The sequence below is a fragment of the Sceloporus occidentalis genome, unplaced genomic scaffold (genome assembly GCF_023333645.1).
Source record: "Sceloporus occidentalis isolate IW3139 unplaced genomic scaffold, rSceOcc1.0.p SCAF_49, whole genome shotgun sequence".
NCBI classification, from domain to species: domain Eukaryota; kingdom Metazoa; phylum Chordata; class Lepidosauria; order Squamata; family Phrynosomatidae; genus Sceloporus; species Sceloporus occidentalis.
In genome coordinates this window covers 3,310,524-3,332,524 of record NW_028317029.1, presented here as the reverse complement: position 1 = coordinate 3,332,524, position 22,001 = coordinate 3,310,524, and the positions used below count along the sequence as shown (strand labels likewise).

At 40.9% G+C, this 22,001-nt stretch overlaps 1 protein-coding gene across 1 annotated transcript; it reads left to right on the top strand.

Moving 5' to 3' along the window:
• Positions 1-212: 212 nt before the first annotated feature.
• Positions 213-17,538, top strand: LOC149288911 (tRNA (carboxymethyluridine(34)-5-O)-methyltransferase alkbh8-like). Its single transcript, XM_089491177.1, has 11 exons — positions 213-341; positions 1,251-1,491; positions 2,059-2,181; positions 3,462-3,557; positions 3,881-3,985; positions 5,778-5,848; positions 11,741-11,847; positions 13,876-14,027; positions 14,701-14,960; positions 16,604-16,753; positions 17,086-17,538. The coding sequence occupies exons 1-11, from the start codon at positions 213-215 to the stop codon at positions 17,536-17,538; spliced, it is 1,887 nt and encodes a 628-aa protein (XP_089347303.1).
• Positions 17,539-22,001: the final 4,463 nt, after the last annotated feature.

Sequence of the window (22,001 nt, the reverse complement as noted above, 5' to 3'; positions counted from 1 at the left end):
GGCATCTACATAGAATCATCACGATGGGCTATTAAAGAGCTAACATTTCAAGATCACAATGTACTTTGCCTTCTTTAGACACTTTGTGTTCCGTAAATGCCGCTAATTGCCACGTTCGTTGGCTGCTCGGGAGATGTTGTATCTTTTGGTGCTTGTTTCTAATGTGGTGTGTTTGGGATTCTTTTATATAGTGTCCACAATTACCTGCGAGGATGGATGGCATCTGTGAACCAAAGCAGAAGATGACCAAAGAGGAGAAGAAACTAATTAAAAAGCAGGCAAAGGTCAAGCATATATTGCTGAGACATGAAGGGGTTGAAACGGTGTCCCACCCTTCAAAGGTATGGAGAACGGTCACTCGAGGCATAGATACAATGACAGCATGAGATTGTGTATAGCCTAAAAACATCTTCATCGCCTGAGATTCATCATGTGTTCATAAATGCAATACAGTAACCCACTAGATATTTCTGAAGCAAGAGAGGGAAGTGTTATGGTGAGTTTGCAGGTGTAATAAAGCACTACTACTCACACTTTAGAAGGCATTATAAGGGGCAACCAGGGCCGGCCCGACAATGGAGCCGAGTGGGGCAGCCGCTCCAGGCGGCACTTTTGAAGGGGCGGCACTTCGCCGCTCCAAGCCCTTTTTTTTCTTTCTTTCTTTCTAAAGCGAAAGAGAGAGAAAGGGGCGCCGAGTGGTTTTCGCTTACCAAGCTGTCAGTACCCGCTCGGCGCCCCTCTCTCTCTCCTCTGCGGCGAGTCTTCCTGTTCAGTCTCGGTGCCGGCTTGTAATGCTGAGTGCCGGAAGATTTCAAGCCGGCACCGAGACTGAACAGGAAGATTCGCCGCAGGACTGCTGAAAGGTAAGTACAAGGGGGGGGGAAGGGTAGATAATATGGGGGGGGGCGGCAGGGACGGAGGGAGAGGAAGGGTAAAAAAAGGGGGGGGGGCATTTTAAAATTCGCCCCAGGCGGCATTTTGCCTTGGGCCGACCCTGGGGGCAACCCTGACAATTTGAACTTGCAAGTAGGGCCAAGCAGGTCCTTGTCAATACCTAGTTAAAGACTGAGTGTTCTTCAGAATTTTCACTTTACATTGTGCAAGACCAAATTGGCCCTTCCTTTACTCGTTAGCCCTTCAAAATGAATACAGAAGTCAGATAACACATGTTGTCTGCAACTCATAGTTTAGTAAATAAAGCATGATGGCTGTGGAATGGTTCTCTGTGATTTCTCTCCTCTGATATGTAGAGCCTAGTGATTGCCAACGGAGGACTTGGGAATGGAGCGAACAGACAGCAGCTGCTCACTGTCCTGGAGCAATGCGGAGAGGTGGAATCTTTAGTGATGCCCCCCAACAAGCCATATGCATTTGTTACTTACACCTCTATGCAAGAGGCTGCAAATGCCTATAATTCATTAAGCGGTCAAGATATACCATCATCTGACTCAGAAGTGAAAATAACTCTGTACTTCAGCTTTGTGGAAAAGGGTATGTGCTTTTCTTCCTTAATAAGTAACAAATGCCTAATGTATGAGCACTACTGTTTTTATGAAAACTACCATTGTCAGAGGAAACCAAATGTACATCACAGATAATTCTAAGCTTAATTTTTATTTCATACATGGCACTCTTGAAGATGTACCAGGCTAATTAAAAAAGTAACTTGTTTGTAATATACAGTGCCTTGAAAAAGTATTCACCCCCTTTGGCATTTTTCCTATTTTGATGCATTACAACCCGGAATTAAAATGGATTTGTTGGGGGTTTGTAGCATTTGATTGACACAACATGCCTACCACTTTAAAAATGCAAAATATGTTTTATTGTGGAAAAAAAACAAGAGATAAAGCAAAAAAACACAAAACTCGAGCATGTGCGTAACTATTTAGAAGTGTAGGGTTTGCACCAGACATAGTGTTTTCCTTGATGCACCAAAACTTCAATTGTAGTCTCATTTGACCAGAGTATCTTCTTCCATATGTTTGGCAAATAACCTGTGTGACCTGCGTGACATTCCCTTTACATTGGTTCTTCCAATTTTATATTAATCTGCAGTGGAAATAAAAGAGGCTTCACCACCATCATTGCCCCCTGGTCTAGTAGTGGTAGAAGACTTTGTAACACCAGAAGAAGAAGCTACTATGTTAGTAGGCATCAGTTGGGAAACTGAGAGGTCTAGTAAGTATTTTAAACCTCTGATGTGACAAATGTTCTGTCAGTATGGGATGCTTGTTAATGAAAACAACCTTCTGAGCACTTAACAATGTAATATTGTGGTTTTCTGTTTCTCTGGTCTTTGCACATTGTTTTCAGACAGCTCTATATAAGCCATTTAAGGCTCTAGCTCTGTTATCTAAGCTTAGCCTACTACACAAACCCCCTGTCTCCTTATTATCGGTGTAGACGGTAGAATGACTCATTCTTAGTCACCCAGCCAGACAATCTGACTAGTTAAAGTCTATGGAAGAGCTGACTTATTTAGCATTGCCATAAAGAGTCAGGTCAGTGTGGTGCTTGAGCAGGGGAAGTGACCCAAATATCACATGACTCACATAACAATGGCAGCCTTCAGGTCTGCATATAGAGGATTAGAACAGAATGGAAAAAATATTTTATCTTGTCAATGCTAACCTACATTACTGTATACAGCACAAGATTTTATGCTCAATGAGAAAAATATTTTTCCCAAAAGACTTCCCTTTAAGGAGCTTGGGTTTTCTTGTGAAGATCTTAGAAAGAGCCATATTACATATATTTGACAGGGGTCACATGCATACCCCAATGAGTATGATTTGCAGTCAGCATTGGAAGGACTCATAGAGGAAGTATCAAAAAAAATATTAGTATTTATTGATTTAAAATAATATTAAACCCAAAAGGTTTTTAAAGCTGCCCCAGACAGTCATATAAATAATGTATTAAAATGCATGCATGTGCATTAACTTTTGTAAGTTCTTTATTATGCATTCTTTAAGCTTGAAAGAAAAATAAAATTATTACATACATTTTAGTAGAAGCTGCAGCTTCTCACTTCATCCATGGTCCAAGGATTTGTGTCCCGTTCAAAATCAGCGGGAGTCATTACTTTGCATGTGCACAGAGGGGGCCTCGTTGGACCCCCTCGCAGCTAAATGTTGGCGTGTACATCACACGCGTCAGGAGATGTAGGATGATACAGCAGAATGACTTTGCAAGGGGGACACATATATTTAGAGGGGTCGCACAGCTGTCATACGAATTAAAGTGGAGTGTCCCTTTAAGCTCACTTTTCTTAATATAGAAATAGACCAAATTGCAAGGAACCATTTACGCTGGCTGCTGCTAATCTGATGTACTTTAAATGTAAGTGTAAAAATTTTCATATCACAGTGGTATAACAATATATATATATCTTATTCTGATACTTAAATACCACTACATAGGTTTATTTAGTGGTCTTAGCATATCATTTTTTACAGGTCAAAAGTCACTAAAACACAGACGGGTGAAACATTATGGGTATGAGTTCCGATACGACAACAACAATGTAGACAAAGATCAGCCTTTGCCTGGAGGTAGAGTCTTTTTGTTTGCTTACCTTTGCTGTTACAGGTGGTTGTATGTGTGATATCAGCCATTAATACAAGAAGCTTTCCTCTAACACGAGGGCTTCTGGAACGGATGCTAGTTGTCATGGTTTTTGCTGTATCATTGCCACTTCCAGGCTGCCGCAAAAGATAAAAGAATCGATTTATATTAAATATTCATTATATTACTTTTATTTTAGCAAATATGCATACTTGTCATATTAATGTTATGCTATTTGTATAATGTAATACTTTGTACTAGAATAGCTTTTTCTTAGAGGTGTTAATGTTTTGCCTTTGTGTGTTTGCAGGTCTCCCTGAGTTTTGTACTCCTGTGCTGAATAGATGCTGGCAGCAAAAACTGATAAAACATAAACCTGATCAGCTGACAATTAATCAGTATGAGCCGGGCCAGGGTAAGAAAGGAGTAATTGTATTTTCAGAAATGTCCACAGGCCTGGACTGTCTGCACAGGCAAATTGGCCGAACTATACTGTAGGTTTCACAGCTCTGGCAGTCTTGTCCATCTCATAAGTTTATTTCCTTATGTGCATTTCTTAGACATGTTCATTTAAGTGAAGGCAGGTGGCCATAGAACAAGTGGGTTGGGCAAACTTTAACCAACCCTCTAACCTCGATGTATCCTGAAAACGTTCATTACAAGGGGAGGAAATTCTGCAATAGACAGTTGCTTCAGCTGCAAAGATTGATCATCTCAGAGAATACTATGAACTGTATCCAAGCACTAGCTGGCAGTGTCAGGAGGGTGCGCTCCAAGTTATTTTCATTTTATACTTCACTTTTTTAAAAGTCACTCCAAACTATAGCTTGTAAGAATGAAGTCGGTAGGATTCATAGAGGTGCTTAATAAGTATTGAACATGTCCATTGCTATGGCCAAGAATACCTTCAATTGATTTCATAGCATGGAGTGGTTTTGCAGCATCTAATATAGTCTACACAGTAGATGTAAATTCCTGCCCAATGAATACTCCTACGATTTTATTCTTGCAGAGGATCTCCCAGCTCCTGTAAGGTCTTGCGGTGGCTGGACTCAAAAGTGCAGCTCGTAGACGTGCCCTCTGCATTTCACTGCGACTAGCTGTGGTTTAAAGCTAACGAGTACCTGCACAGCTCTTTCAAACCTAGTACCGTATTTGCTCGATTATAAGACAAATGCTCTGAAAAATACCCCTCGTCTTATAATCGGGCCGTCTTATAATCAGACCTCAAATAGGTCTGACTATGAGACGACTAAGATCCAGATCCAGTGCGGCACCGGCACCGGTGCGGGGAACTCTGATCTCTGACAGCCGGGGAAGGTCTGCGCGATGGACGCAGACAACCCCCGCTGCTAGCCACACCTCCTTCCGGCTGCAGCGTAAGTTGTCTACGTTAATTGCGTAGACATCTACACGCTGCCCCGGCTGCATGACAGGGGAGTCAGAAGCACCGGTAAGTTTGGAGGGGGGGGGGGGAGTGTTAAATGGGGGGCATAAGGCATTTCTGGAGGCAGAGTGTTCTATGAAATCCCTTTTAACCCCCTTAATGCCACTCTGCCTCCAGAAATGCCTTTTTAACTCTCTATACGCCACTCTGGCATATAGGGAGGTGTGAGGCATTTCAGGAGGCAGAGTGGCGTATAGAGAGTTAAAAATGCATTTCAGGAGGCAGAGTGGCATTAAGGGGGTTAAAAGGCATATTATGGGGAAGAGTGGCATATAGGGAGGTGTGAGGCATTTCAGGAGGCACTCTTCCCCATAATATGCCTTTTAACCCCCTTAATGCCAGAGTGGCATATAGGGGTATAAGGCATTTCTGGAGGCAGAGTGGCACATAGGGGGTCAAAAGGAATATCATGGGGCACAGTGGCATTTAGAGGGTTAAAAGGCATATCATGGGGCACAGTGGCATATAGGGGGTATAAGGCATTTCTGGGGCAGATGTGCATAACTGGGGGGGCAGGTTCGAAAATAGAAGGAAATAAAAACCAAAATATTTTTCTCAATCATAGCTTTTATTAAAAAAATTGTTTACATGAATTAACATTTACTGGTAACTTTTTTCCTATAGGGTCGGCTTTTTCTTTTTTTCCTAAATTAATATTCAGATTTGGGGGGTCGTCTTATAATCGAGCAAATACGGTAATATTTTTTGTAGAATGTTTAGCTATTTTAGTTAGATTGACAGTTTTTTGTTTGATTCCTAGGAATCCCTCCACATATTGACACCCATTCTGCTTTTGAAGATGAGATTATCTCTCTCAGTTTGGGAGCAGAGGTAAGATTTAAAAGTATACAAAATAATCAAGGGGGGAAAAAGCCAGGTGGATGCTGGTAAAGTATAAGGAACGTTAGCAGAAATGTGCTGTTTAAAAATACTGTATATGTTTTTAAAATATGTAGTTTATCTTATTTAATGTAAAACCTTAACGTTTAACTCTTTGGAATTACCTGGTTTTCTGCATTAATTGTTCATAAAATCTAATCTGATGTACACCAGTACAGACAAATACATTGTGCTTAAGACAAACCGTGATAATTGTTTGAATACACTCATTAAACGTTCACAGTGCTGGTGGAAAAGGTAAGTGAACCCTTGGATATAAGAACTGGTCGAACCTCCTTTGGCAGCAATAACCTCAAACAAGCGCTTCCGGTAGCTGCGGATCAGATCTGCGCAATATTCAGGAGGAATTTTAGACCGTTCTTTCTTACAGAGCTGCTTAAGTTCAGCCATATTCCTAGAATGTCTGGTGTGAACGGCTCTCTTGAGGTCATTTCAAAACCACCCTAACATTGTCCTGTTTGACACCTTGATCAATTTGGGAAGCAGCTTCAAATCATGATGCTCCCTCCACCGTTGTGATGATGTTTTCATGCGAGTGTGCCCTTTTTACATCATACGTAGTGCTGCATGTTCTTCACAAACAATTAAGCCTTAGTTTAAGTTAACAAAACGTTTGCTTAGTAGCATTGTGGCGTATCAAGGTGCTCTTCGGGCACAAAGCAATGTTTTTTAGAAGAGCAGCGGCTTCCTCTGTGGTGTCCTGCCATGGACTCCGTGGCTGTTCAGTGTTTTGCGTACGGTAGACTCATGAACTGAAATGTTAACCAGTTCCAATGATTCCTTCAAGGATTAAGCTCTTACCTTAGTCCTGTTTGCCCTTGGAGTCATGTTGGCTGGGTGCCCACTCCTAGGGAGCGTAGCCTCAGTACTAAATCATCTCCATTTATAAGCAAATTGTCTAACTGTGGACTGATGAATATGCAAACTCTTTATTACTTTGTAACCCTTGCCAGCTTTATGCAAGTCAACAATTTTTTGTTTGTAGGTCTTCTGAGATTTCATTGTTGTTAGACATGGTTCACATCAGCAGATGCTTCTAGAAAACGGCGAACTCAAAATGAGCGTTTTGATAAGTCAAAGTAGCTCTAAAACACATCTCCAATCCTGTTTCATTGATTGGACTTCAGGTTTTCTAACTCCTGACTCCAATTGTTTTTTGTTGAAGTGATTAGCCTAGGGGTTCACATACATTTTCCAACTCGCACTATGAATGCTTGGACAAGAACAATGCAATAATTTGTGTTATTAGTTAAAGCAGATTATGTTTGTTCATTATTGTAACTTAGATGACGATCGTATATATTTTAAGACACATTTATACATAAATGCTGGTAATTCCAGAAAGTTCACTTACTTTTTCGCCACTGCATATACCCACTCGCTAGACACTCACATACATATACATTTATTTTTCTACAATATAAAGTTCCCTATATCACATTTCATATTCTTAGTATTGGCATTGAGATAAGCGTTACATCTGAACCGGTAAACTGTTAAAATTTACATTTCAGGGTATTGGTCCCTAAAATGCATTCAAAAATGTGCATAAGAAAGCGAAACAGGAAAATAGTCTGCATGTAGTTTTTATTTATTATTTCTAAACAGTTATATTTTATCTTAATAAATGATCAAAAAGTATTTAAAGTTTATTTTTGACATGATGTGATGCCAATATATGCAAATAAATTTGATAATTTGCATACAGGACCTAAAGCATACTTTCGTGATGGTGTAGGATAACTCTTCTATAATATGTAAGGACTCTGCTTCCCCAAAAAATGAAATAAAATTAAAAAAATAAAGGATGAATAGCGTTAGGGGAATAAAATTTTAGAAGCTTTGATCTTAAGGTCACTTTTTAACCTCCAATGAGTTTCTTGATTTATTTGGATGGAAGTTTCTAATCAATAATAAGGTTTTCTCCACATCACGTCTTGATTTGGATCCAGTTTGAAGTTTTAATCAATTTGTATGCCCCAGTAAGCACACTTTTCACTGCCAACATGCAAATTAAAGACTAGTGCTGCCTTTGCCAAGTAATTTAAATATTTTAGTAAATACTGCAAAAAAAAAAGCTCAGGAAAACACCAAATATAATTGCAATTCCTCACTTTATGATTACTTATTAAAAATAATTATCATTTATCTAAACTAAAAAGTGTTGGAGTTGCTTGTGGTGTTTAGGGATTAGTATGGATGCTCCTGATAATTCAGATGCACTGATTTCATGCAAATGCACTGACGGGGCTGTATTTGTTGACTATTAGGGCTATTAAAGGTGTATTCGTTTACAACAAATTGTGGTATCGATAAACTTTTTAGAATATTTGAAAAATTTGGATATTTTTCAAGGAATTTTGCTTAACATCTGTGCTGTTTAAGAGAGGGGATCCTAACTAAAAGGGGGATTAAAGCGCCCGTCACTTCAGGAAATCAGAAAAAAAAAGATTGCTGTTTGTGCTGCTGCAGCCAATGAGCTGAGGAACGCACCGATGACCTCAGCATGCGCCGCCATCTTGGTTTGGCAGCCTTGGGAAATACTTTGTGTCTCAGTAGGTAGCCAGCTTTCTTAAAACACTACTGGCTTCTTAAAGGGAAAGCAAACGGGAAGTACTTTATGATTACTCGACGGGAGTGCTCTCCATGCATTCAGTGTATCATTAGACCCCAGCGATGCTTTCCAAGCCGCTGCTTAAACTGACTGCTGGTAAGTATATCACAAGCGAGGAGATGTCTTCTGCAGAAAATAACTGGGGTGGGCAAAGGGGCAAATGCATAGGGAGGGGGATTCTGCAGAATCTCCCATGTGTTGGCAGGGGGGACACACTGGAAGTATAAAGGTAGCACCATATGCATTAAAACACATACGATGGCCGGAGTGTCACTTTGAAATGTCTTCTAGATGAGGAGTTCTCTTTAAACTTTAGTTTAGTCTAGTTTTTGAGGCATGTAAATCCACAGGTGACCACTTGTGATAAGAGAAGGCGCTGTGTGCAGCCTACCTGATGCTATTATAATCCAGTGCTATGGAAGTAATAACTTGCTGTTATGTTGCCCACCTATAGACTGCAAACAAAATGTATATTAATCGATTTAGATCAGTAAAACGTTGTTACCTTTGTACTTTGGACTATATATATATAGAGCTGCTAGTTTGGTCGCACTTTTATACATGTAACTACAAGAAACAATAGTGGAATCTGCTTTGATTTACTGAGGGATTTTCTTGGTCTGTTCCATCTGTTGGAGATGTTTCAAAAGTTATTGTTGTTTCAAAAGCTAAACTCTGTAGCTTTTTCTCTGCTTCTATATTTGATACACTAGAGGGCATCGTAAGCCTCTTATCGGTGACGTTAATAGGTTTTGTGTCCTGCACGACCCAGGAGGCGATGAAGCCTCTACTGCCGGTACTTTAGGGAAAACTCTTCTGTTTGCGGCAGTAAAGCTGTGTTTTTTTGGGGGGGGGGTTGGTTGTTTTTGTTTTTTTTCTCACTTTTTGTTCTAAGTTTTTTTCATTAATTTGTTCGTTTAGTCAACCTTTGTTGTACTCCTCCAAGCTGTGCAACATGGCTAGAGATCACCTTGAGTGAGCAGTATTGGCTAGAGATATGGCTAGTGATCGCCTTGAGTGAGCAGTATTTCTTCTGCGCCCCCACCAGGTAACTAACACACACTCTCACCTAGAAAATTCCATGTAACACCCACTAACTCCTAGGTTTACTCCAGACACGCTATAACCATATGCCGAAACACACAATGCACTGTTTGCACGCAAACTAACACCATACACTAGCACACACACTCTAATGCCTACAGTAGTATGCACTCACACCATACTGACACCATATGCTCACACACACATACGAACACATGCACACTGTACCATTATACAGTAACACACTCACACTAAATTCATATGCTAAATCTATATATATATATATATATAATATATATATACACCTATATATCGAGTTCATCCGATGTCATCAACATTTCATATAAAATTCCTGGTTTATGTTGCAAGGACCTTCCATTTTCTAAAATGGCTCATATTTGACCAGAACGTAGAAGACAGCCGAACACCCTAATTTGCACAATGTTGAATTGCCGAGGGCAGCGTGTTTATCCATTTCTGGAAGACTTTTTTTTTTTTTCTCTGTTTCTAGCTATTTGTGGAAAGTGAACTCGATAAGTGAATATAAAGAAGCTTCCATCCCTTGTCACATTAACAAGGAACAAAATGAACCTTGGGGCATTCTTCAGCCTTTATCTTCCACTTTCCAGCATCAGGGATTCAGTAGAGAATTTAATTTGATCTAAGCCTTGACGTCGGTGTCTGTTGTTGTAAATCTGCCTGCGCTGTGTACGTTCGGGATTAGTTTGCAAGGAAATAACTGAGGATATTCCGGAGTGCGGAAGACGCAGACCCTCAATCTATTTCTGCACAGTGAATGGCTCTGTTGAGGTGAGAAACTGTCCATTGGAAGAAGAGACATCTGCCGACTCAAAGGGACATTTTAGTGTCCCGCGCAGCCCCGTCAATAAAAATGCATATTAAACAACTTTTGTACATTCTGTAATATGCATTTTTTTTCCTGAAGAAAAGAACGTTAGTTTTAAGTGTCAGTGCCTGCGTTTTTAAGTCGCTGACTTTTTATTTGGATTTTAAACTTGTCTATATGGGGCCTGGTGGTTTAGTGATTCGGAGTGATTTTTGTTAGGGACATTAGGTGTTCCTGCCGGTGCATATTTCTTGTTTATATGAAGCACCGGGGAGGGGGTTTTTATTCCTACCTTAGGGTTCGGTTTCCATGTATGATTAGACTCCGCTCCTCTTTCTCATCCTAGTCTTTTTCAGGTTTAGATTGGAGCTGGCCCTGATTTGTATAATGTGTGTTATTAAAGCCATGTTTTCCCCATCTTACTGGTTCGCTACTAATGTTTCAGAGGGTTTTGAGACTTTTTTTTTTTTGTGTGTGTGTGGGTGAATACGTTACTTGGTCACACGCGGATAACTACTTATATAAACCATTATTTAGAAGAATAATGGGACCAAAATCCGAGCCGGTTCTCCTAATCCAGGACATGGAATAGAAATGTCAAGTTTCAGGCTACACAGTATACTTCCCAAGAGCTCGTAATCGCCAGTTTCCAGACGTTACCCATGTAGCAGATATCCGAACCTCCTCTACAGAGAAAGAATAGGCAAAAATGCCAAATCTGTATCAAAATACAGAAGATCAAAATCTTCTTGCATCATCATTAATTAATGGTTGCCGTACTTTTTTAATATATTATGTAGCCCTGTATATTACAAGCAGTGCATCACATAACTGTTTGGACATTCAGAAACAGAAGGTGTGAGCTTACAGGAATAATGCCAGGCCTCTGCTATTTGTATCTACTTGCACCAGACACCAGGTAAAGTCTTGTTCATAGGGTCTTGTTACCAACCATAACTCCCTTTACAATACGCAAGACCGACATGTGATCTTCAAAGTGTCTGCTACCCTAGAGAATAAAGAAATTGGTAAAAACATGATTACCTGGAAATATCTCTCGAACTAAAACTGTCACAAAGGGGGTTGATTTTGCCGTGATATAGTAGCTTCAAAACTGCGAAAAGCATAATGCCATTATACTTCAAAACAATTAGGAGGAGACTATATCATTTTTTCCCCTTATATTTTATACTAATATGTGCTGTAACATTTGTACAGCTGATCTGAAGAATCGGCACTACAACGAACGTGACTTCAACTCGGTCCCGTTTTTTACTTTCTTTCAAATCGTGAACCATAACCAGGTTTTTAATTGTAGATCGTGATGGATTTCAAGCACCCTGATGGCACTAGTGTCCCGGTGATGCTTCCTCGAAGAAGCCTACTGGTAATGAGTGGAGAAGCAAGATATCTCTGGACGCATGGGTAAGTCTCTCAGAAGTAGACTTTCACAATGGTATCCCAGCACCAGGCCTTATTTACCATTGTAGACTGCTTTGGGAATATGTAAATCAATAATAATCTCACAAAATATGGTGCTCTATAGCAGGGCTTGACAAATTTGTTGTGAATCTAGGCGCCAGGTAAAAAAGTTAGGAGCCAGGATTTTTTTAAGCTAACAGTTGGTCAGGCGTGATCGGATCATCATCAGCCCACTTACTAAACTCACAGCATTTGACCTGGAAGCACCCTGGACTTTCAGGTCAGTGCTGTTTTTTTTGTTTTGTTTTTTTTTTTACTCTTTCGATGCTGATGTTCCACTGGAGCACAGCATTGACTGATATTTAGTCCCCACAAGCTTGTGGGGACAAATGTTAACCCCTGCAATGCCACGAATGTGTCATACACAATTGTGGCATTGAAGGGGTTAACGCTGCACTGTCGCTCTCATGGAGCGATCAGGCAGCAGGGGGGTGTTGGGGCTCCACACTCATGTGGAGACCAAAGAACCCTCTCCCCTGTCCCTGAAGCTGCCTCTGGCAGCTGGGAAGCAATTGCTGGTCTATAGAGCAGCCACTGCAGGGGGGAGTCTCTTTGATGACAACTGTAGGCTTCCATGCCTACAGGAATCATCAAAGGGCTTGTGGGGGCTCGTTTTTGCTGTTGCTGGTCTGCCTGGGCTTCCAGGCAGACCACCAGCAGCAGAGTCCCGTACAAAACGGGAATTAACCCCTAAATGCCGCGATCGCGGCATTGAAGGGGTTAACGCTGCACTGTCGCTCTCATGGAGCGATCAGGCAGCAGGGGGGTGTTGGGTCAGGTCCCCGCACTTGTGTGGGGACCCAATCAACACACAACCCCCTTCCCTGAAGCTGCCTGTGGCAGCTGAAAACACGATTGCTGGTTTTGGAGCAACCGTGTTTTCAGCCTACAGGATCACTCCGTGGGAGGGATCTCAGGCTCGGGGTCGGGCTCTGAGTGGCTGTGCTGTCTGCCCAGACTCCTGGGCAGGCAGCAGCAGCGCCCCCGTGTGGTGACTCAGCCTCTTACATCCACAATTATTTCTGGATGTAAGAGGCAAAACCTAGGCGCCTGGGATTTGTCGAGCCCTGCTCTATAGTATGTATCGTCCTGTGTGCCAGGTGACAATATGGGCTTTAGGATTCTAGTTTTTAATAAATGCTTTCATACATGTTATTTGCTAAAAATGCATTGTAAAAGGGTTAGATTTACATTACATTTTGAGCATCTTATATTCATTTATGTCACTTATGGTAAAAAAAAAAAAAAAAGAAATTCGTAAATGGGATAATATTGGGGGAAGGCAAAGTAGCCAACTGCTTGCTTTAACATTACAAATACATGAAGTTGTCTTTTAGGAAGTATGAAATTTTACGTGAAAGTGTATATTATTTGAGCAGTATGACCCAGACACACCCCAACTACTATACAAAAGGAAAAAAGGACAAAGAGGGGTTACCTAGACTGGTATTTAGGAAGGATAATGTCATTGAGGGCTGGGTGGAGGAAAGAAAAGGAAAGGGTAAGTATAAGCGTGGCAACGCAATAGTAGAGTAAGTAAGGGAATAAAATGCCAGAATATTAACATACGATACCTTCACGCAGGTTTCACAAGATTCTGCGAGTGAATCAAGCTTTTCATTATCTGTAACCAGACTCCCAATTTTTGTGAAAAGATCGAGTACCAAAAGAACCCATCCAAAAATCATTATGTGTTGAAGGACACGTCGAGGCTTAAAGTATGGGTTCTTCTATATATTCAGCCCCCGAACTGCGGAATATATTTCTTAGCTGTTGAATGTTTGCACTTAATTTGCTTTTTTCAGCAAAGGAAACCTTCTTTTAGATTAGACCTTTTTAGATAATAGCCATGTTCTTCACTGACAGCTCAACGACTCTAAATGTCTAAAGTATTTCGCTTGGGCACTCCATATCTATTGTTTGAAACCATTTCAATATCTTTCTTACCGTGTGCCATGTAATTATTTTCAGCATCACGCCAAGAAAGTTTGATATAGTTCAAGCCTCAGAGGGACAGAAAGTTGGAACTATCAGCGGGAATGCTGAGGATTTAACCTTAAACAAGAGGGGTACAAGGACTTCGTTCACATTTAGGAAAGTAAGAAGAAGCGCATGTGATTGTGGTGAGTGTAAGAAGGTCAATATTATTATTATTTATAGGCTGAATCTAAGCATATTGTAATGTACTTACTTTATAATGTGTTGGGCTGGAATGAAAGGGTTTAAAGAACTTGTTTTAAAGAGAACTGTCATGGCTTTTAACATCATTAGATTAACCCCTTAATGACAAAGCCCGTACATGTACGGGGTCAAAATGCATTGTTTTCGATGGGTTTAGGGACCGCCGATTGTCCTTAAGGGGTTAACTTTTTAAAGCTAACTACATATATTAGTTTTCAATCAATGTAATCGTTTTGGAGATATTTGATTTAAAGTGCTAGTTTACCTGGAAGCAGAGATCTTTGGCAAAAGGGGCTACAATTAGTTTACTGTCTGGATGGCATTCACCGATTTCATATATCCACCCTTTCTAAAGCAACCGCAACTGATCAGCTCCCGGTAAAGATGGAACGTAAGGTTAATAACTACTTCTTGGGGAGGAATAATCATTCAGATACTAAGAACAGGAAGATCGGGCATTTGTTCCCATGATATACACAAAATGTGCTTTTCTTATGCACATTTGTTGCTGTTTTTACTGTCTTAACCATTAAATTGATTTATTTCATGTGTTGTGAAAGGAGGATTTGAGGAAGTGGCTAATCTACTTTATTAAAACATTGTGTACCGATCTAGCTTTCCCATCAGCGTGCGATAGCCAGCTAACGCAGAAAAACGGCTTGCCTCCTCGCGCCAGTGACTTGGGTGCCACCGACCTGGAAAAGGAATATGTGCATAAGGTGTATGAAGACATAGCCAGTCATTTCAGCAGCACTAGACACACGCCATGGCCTAAAGTTGTGGACTTTCTATTCTCTTTGCCACATGGCTCTATTGTGGCAGACGTAGGCTGTGGTAACGGGAAGTATCTTGGTCTCAACAAGCATTTGCACATGGTAAGTTTTGCACGGAGCACATATGGTGAGGTCAAGCCTGCCAATGGTCCCAGAAGAGAGTGGCTCTGTCACCTTCCGGACCTGATTTGTGTGGTTAGTTCCTCCATCGATTCATTCCACCTCACCGGCAGAGGGCCGTTGGTCAGACATGTATCCGCTTTGTATGGTTTGACGGCAACCTACTAGCAGTGCGCACACAGTTGTTGCATTGAGTGCTAGTTAAGCGCTTTGATCGCAGCTTCTACGCACCACGTTTGCTACCGTTGAGTATTTAATGGCGCGAGTATAATTGCCAGTGAGGGCTTCCTAAAGTGAGGTAGAACTATAGAAGTTGTCAAGCGAGCAAATCTGCACGGCTCAGTAAAGCAGACAGGTGCCTGAAGGCACAAATACACTTTATGGGTGCATTTTATGTCTATTGAGGACAATTTGCAATATTGGTTGTAAAGAACACAGGAAAAGTAGCCGTGTTCAGCTAATGAGTGACACGGAAATGGGAGCAAGTAACTGGTAATTAACAGCTCCCGTGAACTGTAATTGAAGCCCATAACTCGCCCCCTTCCTCTTTATTATTATCTTTATTTGGATGGAGGCAAAAACCGAAAAGCTAGTCTGAGCCGAAATGTATGTCATGCAATTTAGATGCAAATTACAAGCTAATATGCTTTGTTCCTTTCAATTAGTTTACAATTCATTAAAGTTTCTTGGTGTGTTAAGATCACCCTCAAGGTCGTTATTCTTTCTTTACTCAGTTCCCGTAATAAGAATATTTCTACATGAGTGTCTTGTTAAATGTTTTAGATTGTCTGCATTATGTAACATTATCTTTCTGTAAATATAGCTTGAAGGATTCCTATTCTGGCTCGCCAAAAATACACATTGTCATCTTCCCGGGGGGGGGGGGGGGACAAAGGACCCTCTGCCACTAGCGAGCAACCTTGAAATGTTGTTTGATTAAAATTCATCTGATTCTACAATTTTTATTATGAAAAGCATTAAGGTCCCTACCAAAGCGTCACAACTCAATGTGTTAATTGTACTTGCAACCCTGTCTGTGTATGAATAGTGTTGCACTTGTACTGAGCCTTGTAGGCCCCAAAGGTCACTCCAGCAATGGGTATTGAATCCCAGGTTGCGGTTATTAATACAGTATGTTTGCCCCAAAAAGGGGCTCTTATGATGAGATGTTGGAAACGTAAGGATGTCTAATAGAAAAATACAGAGCATGCCTTAACAAGGGCAGTGGCGTAACTACAGGGACCGCTTGTTCATGTCTCCTCGTACCGGTTTAAAATAATTTCGGAAGTTTTGAACCAGCACCGGGAGACAGGATCATGTCAGGTCACGTTGCGTAGCGTCGCGTGAAACAGAGTGTGCGGGCAGCCGGACAGAAAGCTGCAGGAAAGGTGAGAGGTAAGGGCGAGAGCGGGTATGTGTGTATGTTTGTATGTATTTATGCGAGCATGAATGTGCATCGCGTAAGTGTGTGTGAGCATGAATGTCTATGTACAGGTTCAGCATATAGTTTTACTTGGGATGGAGCTGGCAGAGATTAGTGTGAGATGTCGCCGTTAAGGCTGCTGTTAAATCAGTTTGGATGTTTCTTGGGCAGTTAAGATTTTTTTTCTTCTTTCTCCTGACAGATTGGATGCGACCGCAGTAAAAATCTTGTGGACATTTGTGGAGACCGAAGATTTGAAGCATCTGTTTGCGATGCCTTAGCAGTGCCGTTCCGAACCGGCTCGTTTGATGCGTGCATCTCCATAGCTGTGATCCACCATTTGGCGACCGAAGTAAGTTGAATATTTTGTTAATTGAATGTCTACTATATAGGATGACTTATCTATTATCTATAAATCTATCCCCCCAAGCTCTCCAATCTATTAACTACATCATGACTTTTATTGCTTGCATATATTCACATTATTTGTTTTTTAACTGGTCCTATTTTATGTATGATTTATTCTGTGCTGCATTTAAGATGAACCAGCTAGACCCTATCATATCTACCACAAAAAGTTTTTTTATTGAGCGTTTACATCGCATCTATAATTTAAAACATTTTCACATTCATGTTATTTATCTATTTTTAAAGCTTTTTTTTTTTTTTGGTAATTCATCAAAGGAAAGAAGATTGAACGCAATACAGGAATTAACCCGTCTCCTTAGACCTGGAGGAAAGGCACTCATTTATGTCTGGGCAATGGAGCAAGAATACAAACAGAAAAAGTCCAAGTACCTCAAGGAAAATAAAACAAGTGCGGAACCCCAAACAGTCAACGGCCCAGATATAGAACTCAAGGCCACGTTGAGCATTCACACCAACAGGACCTCATTCAATTCCCAAGACCTGCTGGTTCCTTGGCATCTGAAACAACCAAACGAAACTAAAAACGGCACATCAAAGCCTTTAGAGTGTACAGAAAACCAGCAGAGTCCCAGTTCTGTCTATCACCGGTATTATCACGTGTTCTGTGAAGGGGAGCTGGAAACATTGTGCAGAAAGCTCCAGAACATTGCCATTCTTCATTCCTACTATGACCAAGGAAACTGGTGCGTGATTTTAGAAAAGTCGTGAAGAACACAGGACATTCTTTGGGACTTCTTTCCACATTTGAGTCCTTTAAATATTTTAAATGAAGACAGTTATTTTAATATCTGCAAAGAATAAAGGTAATAAGCGGTATATACTCTGCAGCCTCTTATGTGCTTTGAAAACTTTTACTAAATCTTTTAATGACATTTTATTTATATAGGTTCAGCAGATGCCATAGCTCTGTTACAGAAGTAAAATGAAAACCAACACCAGTAAAGATGACAATATAAAAGGTCTTTACATTTATTAGATAAATAAGATCATCTATTAAATATGGTATATTATAAATAATATAATTATGTAACTAATTATAAATAAATTAAATAAATAGGTAAATATATGAAAATACCATTCAAATGCTTTGGGTCACCTAACTTGCTAATGATCGATTAGCCTTTTAAATTTAAACGTAGATCAGCGAACACAACGTGCCATTGGAAGATGGGAGTGATAAAGGGACTCTGTAAGCCTATAAAGATAATTACATTAAAGATCCAGCTACAAGAGTCATTTACAACAGTAACACCGTCTGCGCTGTATTTATTAATGGCCAAAATTTGCCTTTCTTTAAAAAACAAACAAGCAAACCCCCCCCCCCCAACACTAGGACATTTCTAAGTGACCCCAAACTTTTGAAGAGTAGATTATACATAATCCAGGAAAAATCAGGTTTTAATCTGTGCTGTAATGTAATCTTAAAAAAGATGGCCAAACTACACAGTTGTGTAATCTAGGGTAACCTGTATTTAAAGTAATTCTAAATGAACGTTAAGGGCCTCTTCTCTTTCAGCAAACGGGGAAGGAATCCATCCATAGGGAACCATATAAGCGATTTTCCAGCGAAACGCCTTCAGCAAGAATCTTGCGCGTTGGTGAATTTCCTTCGCATGCATTTTAATTCCGCACATCTTCCCACTGAATTTCAGCAATAATGGGGAGAAATCCACTGATTTCTACTAATCCATTTTGGTAGTGCAGCATTTCCCCATGCTTTTCATACATGAAAAAAAAATGCTCTGAAGTAGCATTCAGTTGTGTCTCCCAAATACAGACAGGAAACCCTAATCATAGACTAAAGAACAAAACGATGCTGAATGGATTTATCTAATGTGTCTTTGAGTAAAGGCTGGCTGGTATTTTTTTGTAAACTTTTCTTTAGATGCGATTTCAGCTCCTGATATATATTTTAGTGAGAGTGTTGCGAGACGTGTCTTGGTTCTCGTTCTTCAGCGCTTAGATCGTCCGGATACGTCCAGCAGCACTTCAGATGTAACGTGTGCTTCTCTTCATTACACGCGGTAACCAAAAATATACAAGCGCTTGGTAGAAGCCTATTTCGGGGTGAAATGTGCTTGCATGTGAGATGCTACTTTTAATTCCAAGTTTGTTAAAGTTTACTTTGGGGCTGCTGTTACAATCTTTTGGTTTAAGTTGGAACATTTGCAAAGCTTTCTGTTATTGAAATGTAACATCACATATAAGAGCTGCCTTTTGATTACACTGTGGAAGGAATACGCCACAACGTTTTCAAGTTCCTTCTTTTGTTATTCTGCAAACGCGAGTGCATCGCCGAAGTGAAATAATTTATATGTTGAAGACAATATTACGCTATGTATGTTTTCTATTTCTTCCGCGTATCTACAGCTTGTTGAAGTTTAAGCCTCATCATCCGGGGATATCAGGTTATTGTATATTTTATCCTGTTCATAGATTTATAATAGAGCACAGATCACCTTTTGCTTACATATTCTGATAGCTGTGTTCTGTGTTCCTGCAACTTTTCTCATTTAGTCTCACATTATCAGTCAATCCGGTATTATAACAAGTTAATAAAGGTGTGTGTGTGTGTGTGTGTGTCAGGTCCTTCTTCCGGGAAGGGCAGCAGTGTATGCACTCCCCACCCGCTTCCCACAGTGCCCACTCACTAAAAGCTGTCTGTAGCAAACAGTTCCCAAAGCCACTCCGTCAGAAGAGTGAGCGTTCTGGAAGTTCCCAGGTATGCTTATCACCATTCTGATTGAAAGCAATGCCATTGCTGTGAAATCTGTAAGTGAATTTGGTAATAAGCTAAATGACTGCAGGTGCACGGGAGATCAGAACTCACAGCCTGGTCTCCACAATTTGTTGTCCTGAGGTGGCAGATTAAGTATAACAATGCTGTAGCTGAGCACTGTTACATGAAAAGGGATTAAAATGCCTGAATGGAAGTTTGGGCATTTCCCACCGTTTCATGCAGCGGGGGCTCAGGAGTTCTGTAGAGATCCCGATTGGGTGTTCTGTACAGGGGCTTGCTGAGGAGGTGCCGTGGGTGTTAGTTACTGGGGAGTCTACAAAATACTGCACCCAGGCACCATTAACCCTAGGCTCACCCCTGCTTCTGCCTTACTACCTCGCTGAAACCTCACAGGAATTCCTCTGTGCCAATTTAGATCCCTGGAGTCATTTAAGGAGATCTCTAATAGAGAGAGAAGGAAGAGGCAGAGAAATAAAGGAAGGAAATGAAAGAAAGTGAGGTGAGTGAGAGAGAAAAAAAATAAAGAAGGGAAATGGGAGAGAGAGAAAGTATACATTGTTTACTTTTGAAGATTTTTATTGAGTTTTCAAAGATAAAAACAAGGAAATCGGGGTACAACATAATAGAAAACACTGATACGTGGAGGCTAGCAAGAAAACTCTAACCCCCCCCCAATCCGTAGTGTATGTCGTTTAATGACGGGTATATAAGGTAGTGCCTATATATTTAGTTTTGCAACACGTCCATGCATTGCTGTATATTTACACGGAAATCTTTAATTAAAGGAGGAGTCTGATTTTTTTTTTTTTTTTTTTTATTTGGAGCACATTTTGCATGATGTATTTTCCTGCATGCAAGCAGGTGCAGCCGTTCTTTAGTTATTGGGATTACAACTGCCTTTAGTGAAACAAAGTGCAAGCAAGAAGCGCATTAAATGAAATTCGGTGTGCATTTAACATAAAGATAGAAAGATTTAAGGGTATGTTTATGGAGAAGATCTGGTGCAGTCACCATGGCAACCAGTAACTGTTCTTGTTAAATGCTCCAATTTTTCCAGAATTGCTCTTTGCACCGAACTACTTTTTTCCTTGTCATAGATGAAATACTGTATTGCCGGATTTTCACCTTGCAGTGTTCTACTCAAAGAAACGTGCCAAGATCTCTGCGTTAACACCATGGTACATCAGCCTTTCACTCCTATAGGGTATGTAATTATATACCGATAAGGTATAGTTTCCGACATGCGCTGTTTGATCTGTAGCTCCTCTCCCTCCGCCGCCTGTCATATTACTGTCGTGTTAGGTCTTCCCCGCTGAGTCTTTTGTAACCAGTTTGTAGCTGGAATTGCATTAAGATGAGGCAGGTGAGGTCGCTTTCAGCAGAGCGGAGGTCACGCGTTTCTGGTATAATAGTGTGTGATGGTGCGACCGCCACAATATAAACTACAGCCAGTCTTTCACCGGCTTCAGTTATTTTTACGTCACTGGCCTGAACATAAACGTTTTACCTACGATTTGGCCGTGTTTTCCAGGACACATCAGTTTCACGTGTTGTCGACCAGGAGCAGGAGACAGCACTCTACATGTGCCGGTCAGCAACACGCGAAATGTATGTGGGTCCTGGAGGCAGAGTGGCATAAAGGCGGATAAAACGCATATCATAGAGCACTCTGCCTACAGAACTCTCCTTTTGCCTGGAGACTCCAGGTAAAGCGCTGGTTCTCCGGGTCACCGCGGAGAAACTCTGGGTGGCGAGAGTGGCGATGCTATGTCTCCCGTGACATCAGCGGGACCTCCTACCCGTATCCCACGAGGGGGGCCTCTGAGTAGCTAGTGAGATAAAAAGGTTTATTCACTAAAGGGAGGACTGATAGGAGAGTTGTGTTGTGTTACCTCCTTCACTTCACTATACATTATGAAGGGCCAACACAAGTGAGATTCTGCTGCAGGGAGCACATGGCTGGCCCTGTATAATTAATAGTTAAATCAGTGACAGTTCTCCAGTCTCCTTTCATATTAAATTATACATTATACAGGGCCAGCTCAGTGCGTTATGCTGGACATGCTTGCCAGTGTTGGCCCTTCATAATGATTAGTGATATGCAGGTGTTAAAAGCACAACTCTCCCCCTTAGTGTCTACTAACAGACTGTGAGGGGCAGTAGTGAGATCTGTGCATTTTCTCATTCACATGCTGTCTGGCGAAGGAATGAGAAATGGGATGGAAGCCCCTTCGCTGCAGAACAAGTTAATGCTGTGGCTTATTAGAGATACAGATACTTAACTAGTCAGCGGAAGAAAACAGACAATTATTGATTACCTGATGCTCCGTACTCATCCCGGGTCTCTCGGGTTTTATAGATGGATTCCAGGAGAATGGGTTGATCTACACCAGGCTCTGATGTCTAAATTGACTTTGCTTTTTTTTACACT